General features: G+C 39.7%; 2 protein-coding genes across 2 annotated transcripts in view; one reads left to right on the top strand and one right to left on the bottom strand.

The window, feature by feature from the left end:
• Positions 1-2230: 2230 nt before the first annotated feature.
• SS1G_06184 (hypothetical protein) lies at positions 2231-6322 on the top strand (the record flags this gene model as incomplete). The annotated part of the gene is made up of 3 exons (XM_001593212.1): positions 2231-3209; positions 3260-4350; positions 4397-6322. The coding sequence occupies 3 exons, from the start codon at positions 2231-2233 to the stop codon at positions 6320-6322; spliced, it is 3996 nt and encodes a 1331-aa protein (XP_001593262.1).
• Positions 6323-8347: 2025 nt separating this feature from the next.
• The window catches only part of SS1G_06183 (hypothetical protein), a gene marked incomplete at both ends in the record, with an annotated part of 3695 nt that continues 3361 nt past the window's right edge, over positions 8348-8681 (bottom strand). Inside the window, one exon of the mRNA XM_001593211.1 lies at positions 8348-8608. Coding sequence (XP_001593261.1) covers positions 8348-8608 — 261 coding nt within the window. The remainder of the gene's footprint in view (positions 8609-8681) is intronic.

The raw sequence follows: 8681 nt of genomic DNA, 5'->3' as shown, positions 1-8681 counted from the left end.
TATTGGTAGAAAGGATAATTATTCATGAAAAGAAGTATCAGTACTATGAATTTGACAAAGAATTTACTCGGCTTTTACTCACACTCACACTTACAGTATCAACTATTTTATAAATGAAAAGCATGGGACATAATCTTACAAAGAGAATTATTAGGATGCATGCTGAAGGGTAGCTCGAATCACTTGATCAAAAATTTCTCCCTATCGAGGTATGAATTGCCCAATGCCAAGATATATTGTGGAATCTCCATGTTGCAGAAATCAATATCCCGATCACGGCAAGAGCAGTAAGTCTTGGGGGCTCCGAGGAGTTGGGGAGTTTGACACTGGGTTCTGGTCACAAAGATATTGACTCAAAGATCTACTCGACATATTTGAGTCAAACTCCGGATGATAAATTTATTAGTCAATGACGGCGATCTAGCTAGGTGGAGATAAGAGGAATAGATATTTGCATCATCGTGCAGTAGGCATGTAAAAATGAAGGGTGACAGCTTAGTACGGGCTACTGTAGGTACTAATGAAGGTATTAGACTATAATATACCATTGACAATTAATTGTAATCTTACTTTATATTTTTATATTCATATAAGGATAGAAGCCCAGATGAAACTACTCTAAACCATTTTTTTACTATCATCTAATCTTGATTTTATTTAATTTGATCTGATAATCTTATAGCTTTATCAGATCCGTCAAACAATATAATACCCGAACTTCCACAGTGGAAGCTCCACTACCGTATGCATACTAGGCCCTATTTAAGATTTTTCTAGTCTAGGTCACTTGATCAGGTAAAGCTTTTAATTAGAAGATTGATATATGTGGTTTGAAAGTGGATGGAAATTCTTTTATCAAAGTATATAAAAAATTATTTATTTTTCTTTTACCTTTATCAAAGTTTTATATCTGATTTAATAATACAAATTTAAATTATACCCTTTAAGTGCTTAAGTGTTTTTATAAATTATTTAAATATTATCAATCCTGTTAAAAGGAATGACCTTACACAGGGAATAGTGGGAAGCTGATAGGGCAGAACTGAGGTAATATTGGTCTAGTATATTAATCACTCTTCATCTAAGTTCTACGGAAGTGCGAAGCTCTCCTACAGAGAGCTTCTCAATCTAGTCCTAATAGGACTAGTGCCTTGTGCACGTGCTACGCAGGAACCATTCATTTTAACAAATCCGAGATTTAATTTATTTCAATTTTATTAAACTAAAACAAATTTGAGTAAAAATTTTATAAAGTGATAAATTAATGAACTAAATATATATAAATAGAGTAGACTTTATATATTTTCTTATTAATAAGTTTATACGGATATATACACCTTCTCTTGGACTAACATTATAATATCATACCCAACTTAGACTCTAGACTTTATGCTTAACTGAAGTCTATTCTTACATCGCAGATAGCCATGAAGAATTTTCACAATACAAGTGGATGCAAAAATCCACATTTCACCGGTTAAACTACTTTATGCATATTCCCGTTTGACATTTGCCACTAAAAGCTAACAGAAGCTTGTAGTGAACAAGAAGCTGCTGGTCAATGTCCTAGCTCAAACCCCTTTTGGACGAAAGCCCCGCTTTTTCTACGCTTAGTTTTCTGTAATCTTATCAGATCATCTCGTCTAATCAAGCAAACAGGAGAAAAGCAGGGATATGTGAAAGAGAAATTCAACCACCGATGTCGGTTCCCATTTTTAATTACTTGTCAGAAGTTTTCATTACTCAATGTACCCTCCTTGGTATGCATCAAATTTTCACTAGTTATGTTCATCTTATCAGATAATCTTATCAGATCATCTAATCAGATCAAACACATGACTGCAAAAGGCCATGTCTTGTCTTCCAAATTCGTTAAAGGAAAAGTAGTATACGTACTATGTGGAGTCATAAACTCTAATCCATGTTTTTGGCGACATCATTCATCTCCATTATACCGCTTCTGTCATTATTGGAAAGGGGTCGAATTAAACTGCTGTGTTCCATCTCCTTACAATGCATGTGCTATGCACTCCATTTTTCATGCCCAGCTTTGTGAATGGATTTTTGTTATGTAAGAACACTACTCCATCACCCAGGGTGCCACTCTCGGGCGGATTGTAGACTGAAATTTCATCGCTTGTCAAAGCAAAGACTTTCTGTTGATTCAACTGCATGGTGTTGTGTCTTCGACATTTGAGTTCTGCAACAATCATCCATTTTGGTTGCAGTCATGTCAAAACTTTCGGCGCTGAAGGATCGCATCGTCGGTTTACCCTCCAAGTTCACTGGTGCCGAAAAGCAAAGCGGACAATACTTGCGTCTTTTACTCTCGAGCGACCCAGAACCCCTTGATTATGTTCTCCTTGTGGTTGGATTTATCGGCTCGGTTGCTTCTGGGATTCCATTTCCGCTACTAGGTATCTTATTCGGCCAACTAGTAGATGACCTCAATTCGACATCTTGTAATACTTCCTCAGCTGATACATCGTCACTCACCAATGGCGTCGTGACGAAAGTGTTAGATGTCATTTACGTGACAATCGCAAATTTCTGTTTGATTTATATACATACTGGGTGTTGGAGTCTTCTAGGTGAGCGCCTAGTTAGACGCCTGCGAATGAGATACTTGGATGTTCTTCTACGTCAGGAAGTGGCATTTTTCGATACTTTACCATCCGGTGAAGTAGCTTCACGTCTCGATGTCGATCTTCAAACCATTCAAACAGGAACTTCTGAGAAGGTCGGAATATTCATTGCCAGCATCTCTTATTTCGTCGCCTCATATGTTGTGTCTTTCATCAAGAGTCCAAGATTGGCGGGTATGCTCATCTCTTTGGTACCAGCCTATCTTTTGATGGCATTGGTGGGAGGACACTTCACTCAAAAGTATGCAGGCCGAGTTTCAGACCACGTAGCAGCAGCTACGGCTATTGCTTCAGCAGGGCTGTCAAACATGTCCCTGGTTCAAGCTATGGGTGCCAGTTCTCGCTTGGAAGCTGTATACGCTCGTCATATTGGTGCAGCACAGAGAGAAGGAATCATGAAATCTGTTGTTGCATCTGTACAGCTTGGTTGTTTGTACTTTATTGCTTACTCCGCCAACGCACTCGCTTTCTGGCAAGGAAGCAGAGAAATCGCTGCCTCTGCTGAAAGCGCATCTGGGACAACAGTGGGAGCTGTATACACCGTCATTTTCCTCCTTGTTGACTGTGAGTTACTCATAAACCTTGTTTGGAGGTCCTTGCTAATAAAATATAAGCCTCTTTCATCGTTAGTCAAATTGCTCCTTTCATGCAGATATTTGCAGCAGCTAGTAGCGCATTCATAAAGTTGGTTGCAACGATCAATAAGCCGTCTTTAATCGATGGAACAACCACAACGGAAGGTCAAATCTTTACTACAATACCAGGGGATCTGCAATTCAGGAATGTGGATTTTGCATACCCATCGCGACCTGAAGTGGTGGTCCTCAAGTCATTCAGCTTGAGAATCCCAACCAACAAACACACTGCACTTGTCGGTCTCTCTGGTAGCGGAAAATCTACTGTTGCAGCTTTAGTTCAACGTCTTTACGATCCGATCCACGGTGATGTCTTCCTCGGTGAACATAATATGAAAAGCATCAATGTCAAGTGTGCGAGAAGTTTCATTGGAACAGTCGCTCAAAATTCGACACTTCTCGATCGATCAATACTCGAAAATATCGCCTATGGTTTGGTTAATTCGCCACTTCCAGAACATGTTGAGCTTAGAGAGACATTATTAGATTCAAGCTTACCAGATCTTGCTCATGCCATCCGTGAAGGTGCGAATCCTGAAGAGGCTATTGCCGCTAGCTCAAGCAACGTTAAGACAATAGTCAAACTTGTGCGAGAGGCAGCGACAGAAGCTGATGCTCTTGGATTTATTGATCGATTGCAGTACGGTATGTCTACAGCCGCTGGCCCTGGAGGTAATCGACTTAGTGGTGGTCAAAAACAACGTGTCGCATTGGCTCGTGCTATTGTTCGCCGTCCATCGATTCTACTGCTCGATGAAGCGACTGCATCTTTAGATTCTGCCAGTGAGCATTTGATACAAATGGCTTTGGAAAGAGTTAGTGAAGGAAGGACCACCATCTCAATTGCCCACAGACTATCAACAATCAAGAACGCAGATAATATTGTGGTTATGAGTCAGGGTGAGATCCTTGAGCAGGGTACATATCCTGATTTACTTGCTCGAGATGGCGCTTTCGCAAACTTAGTCCGACTCCAGACTCTTTCTTCCTCTGATGAACCGATATCTGAGATTCACACCCAGGATCTCAATGATAATGAAGAATATCTGCAAGAAAAGGTTGATAATACTGTTAGTTACTCGTACAGCTTTTAAGATTTCATACTAACCGACACAGGAATTAACAAAGGGGGTCAAGTCACTAGACAATGCACGAAAATCTACGCCAGTTGCAGATCACAGCGACTCTGACGAAACACTCACGCCCAGAAACGATAAAGCTGCAACTAAAGGCCGATCATTCCTCTCTACATTCCTTGGTATTTTATCTATGTCTAGACCACATTTACTATTTGTATTCTTGGGTATCGCCGGTGCTGTTGTAGTAGGTGGCTCATATTCTGGCGAAGCTGTACTTTTTGGTCACACAGTCAGCAGTTTAAGCCCATGTCTCAGCGCAGCCAGTATCCGTAGTAATGGAAGTCTATACGGGTTGTTGTTTTTTGTTTTGGCTTTGGCGGAATTCTTTGCCAACGTTATCAGCGCATCTTCTTTCGGTCGTGTTTCAGAGAAGCTACTCTATCGTGTCCGTGTTTTGGCACTCAAGTCTCTTTTCGCACAAGATATTCAATGGCATGAATCAGAAAATAGGAGTCCTGGTACACTTATCTCGTATATCAGCAGTGATGCAAATGCATTAAGTGGTATCACTGGAACTCTTCTTGGAGTTATGCTGTCGATTATTGTTTCCATGGTCTCTGGAATCATCCTTGCACATGCCGTCGCGTGGAGAATTGCTGTTGTACTGCTTGCCACCATACCCGTTCTACTTTCATCTGGGTTCTTAAGATTGAAAATTCTCGCCAAATTCCACGAAAGGCATCAAAAGGCTTTCTCTAACTCGGTCGCTATTGCCACCGAGGCTGTTTCGGCTATTAAGACAGTTGCGATCTTTTCACTTGAAGAAGAAACTGTCCAGGTTTTTAACCGATCGCTAAAAGGTCCTTATACCGCAACACTAAAGACAATTGCGTACGGAAACTTCTGGCTCGCCATGGCTTACAGTATGAGTAACTTCGTTTACGCACTAGCATACTGGTGGGGAGCTCGAAATGTCGCAGAAGGACGTTATAATCAACAACAATTCTTCACAGTTCTACCTGCTCTTCTTTTCAGTGCCCAACTGTGTGGACAAATGTTTTCTCTCGCTCCTGATATTTCTAAAGCCGGAGTATCCGCAGCACGAGTTCTTGATTTGATAGATATTGGCCCTGAAGGTCTCCTCCAATCTAAGAACAACCGGGCAACAAATGATCCGGAAGCATCGCAAGGAATGATTGAGAAACAACCCATCAGATCAGGTGGTCTCGCCGTACGCTTCAACAATGTTCGTTTCTCCTACCCCGCTCGCCCAGACATCGAAGTTCTCAAAGGCCTCACCATAAATATCACTCCTGGTACATTCTGTGCGCTTGTTGGACGTTCTGGAGCCGGTAAATCAACCGTCATTGCTCTTCTTGAACGTTTCTATTCTCCATCATCAGGCAGTGTCGAAATTGACGGTCGAGACATTTCCAAGATCGACGGCGTCTCATTCCGCGATGATATTGCACTTGTTCCCCAGGAAAGTGTCCTATTCGATGGCACCGTCCGCTTTAATCTCGAACTTGGCGCTCGCACCGGGCACACCCCAAGCATGGGGGAAATTGAGTCTGCATGCAAATTAGCCAACATTCACGATACCATTGTCTCACTACCCGAAGGCTACGAAACCCCCTGTGGTTCAAATGGAGGTCAATTTTCCGGCGGTCAACTTCAACGTCTCTCTATTGCTCGAGCATTGCTTAGAAAGCCACGCTTATTACTTCTTGATGAGTCGACTTCGGCTCTTGATGCTGAGTCTGAGAAGTTATTTGAGGAGGCATTAGAAAAGACAGCAAAAGGTGTTACGGTTATTGCTATTGCTCATCGATTGAGAACTATCAAGAAGGCGCAGACGATCTTTGCAATTGATGGAGGTATTTGCGTGGATCAAGGGAGTCATGACGAATTGGTGCTTAGAAATGAGGAGTACAGAGCTAATGCTGCCTTTCAGACGTTGTGAGTTAATGTAGTGGCAGAAAGGAATCAAGGGCATTGGTGCTTAATGAGGAGGGCCGAGGTTGGAGTCTAATTGAAAAATGTATATGGATAGAATGGGTAGTATTTGCATCTTTATATCGATCAACCAGGCACATTACGGTGTTTGGCTTTCAAAAAATCACACAAAAATTATTCCTTTTCTTGTAATCTTACTCTACATGTATCAATCACACTTTGGCCTGGTCTTGGACCAAAAACAAATTTATCGATATATCTATCCATCTATATACTTTAGCACACTATACATACATTAATCGACATATATAGACAGGATTTACCTTACTGTACTTCATTTTAGATATATAGCTTTCTCAACTCTCTATTCTCAACCCTCTATCCTCAACCCCCTACTCCCAATCCCTGCTTTGAGCCTATAATATCGTAATCTTAAATACATACACAATCCCACCATACCTTGTCTCCCCTCTCCTCTCTCCATAAACCCCAAACATAAACAAATATATTCCTTAACCCTTCCATCCTATACAAAAATTCCGACTCCAAATTTTCGCCATACTGACCCTCCCTCTAGTAAAATATATCTCTATACTCCTCAAAAGAAATACACAACCAGTACCCGCCCTCCCCATTCTCCCACTCCCCACTCCCAACTCACTGTTTTTTTTTTTTTTTCTTTACAGATAAAAAATAAAATTATCAAATAATTATCATATTTATATTTATATTTATATTTATATTTATATTTATATTTATATTTATATTTATATTTATATTTATATTTATATTTATATTTATATTTATATTTATATTTATATTTATATTTATATTTATATTTATATTTATATTTATATTTATATTTATATTTATATTTATATTTATATTTATATTTATATTTATATTTATATTTATATTTATATTTATATTTATATTTATATTTATATTTATATTTATATTTGTATTTATATTTGTATTTATATTTGTATTTATATTTGTATTTATATTTGTATTTATATTTATATTGCTCAACTAACTGAAACCAAAACAGTTGAGATTATTCATTTCATTCATCCATCCATCCATCCATCCATCCATCCATAATACTTCACAACCAATTTAATCTTAAAATATAAACCTAGTCCCATCCACACCCTTCACCCTTCATCCAACACCACCAGATGTTAACTTCCTCATCACCCAACCCTCAAAGCTAGAAACTACAAATTACCTATATAACTATAGCTCAAATATCCTCCTCTCCTCTTCCTACTCTCCAATTCCACTCCCATTCCCCATCCACTCACATCTACACCCCTACAAAAACAAACAAAACGCCCAAAGTCAAAAGCAGCACAGCACTCAACCCAATTACATCTACAAGTAACTCTCCTACAAGTAACTCTCCTTCAAATAACTCTCCTACAAGTACTCCGACTCCCCCCTCCACACCTATATCTCATTCCCTCATTCCATCTTCCCTCATCCCTTTACCCTCCATCCCCCTTCCACATATAAAACACATCATCACTCAATGAACCCAATTATTATTTCATCATTTATTATTTAATCATTTTATCATCATTTCTTCTTATTCATCATCTCATTTTATCCATTTTCCACATTCTATCCATCTTGCATAGACATTGATTGAGCATCTTAACCATTTTGAAGGAACCACCCACCATCCATCCATCCATACCACGCATGCTTCCATGATTCCATGCATCCATGCCAAAACCATCCCACCGGTCGTAGATTTTAGATTTTAGAAAAATCTCAATTAATCCCAAAAGCAATACAAGTCCAAGTCCAATCCGAAAGTTATAGTCCTTTATCGCCATACCATAATCTGCTGTCCATGACCATTTCATGCTAAATTTTCCGTTTCATTTTCACTTCGTTTTCGTTTTCGTTTCGTTTCCATTTCCATAAATCATAAAACATAAACATAAAAACACTCACTCTCCCACACTCCCTCCAATATACTCTCCTCTCTCCTCTCTCTCCCTCCTTTTCCCCTCACCCAAAACTAATGCAACCTCTCCTTCAAAACCACCACCGCCGCCCAACCCTCACAACACCTCGTACTCATACCATGACCACACCAAGGACAACTAACCCTCGTACTAACCACACCACTAACCCCCAATCCCTCATCCTTAACCACCGCCTCCGGTTTCGCCATACACTCATAAAGTTTACTCGGCAAATCATGAAAATATTTGCATCCACAACAAATAACAAACATTTTTGCCATTGGTTCAATACCACCTTGTCCGTTGCTATGAGACTTTGAGCTGATGAAGTTGCCATTTGATGCGCCGAGGCACGAGGACTTTTTTGGGAGGAATGGCGAGACGCGC

This window comes from Sclerotinia sclerotiorum, genomic scaffold (assembly GCF_000146945.2).
Source record: "Sclerotinia sclerotiorum 1980 UF-70 scaffold_7 genomic scaffold, whole genome shotgun sequence".
NCBI classification, from domain to species: Eukaryota; Fungi; Ascomycota; class Leotiomycetes; order Helotiales; family Sclerotiniaceae; genus Sclerotinia; species Sclerotinia sclerotiorum.
This window is presented reverse-complemented; position numbering and strand designations above follow the sequence as displayed.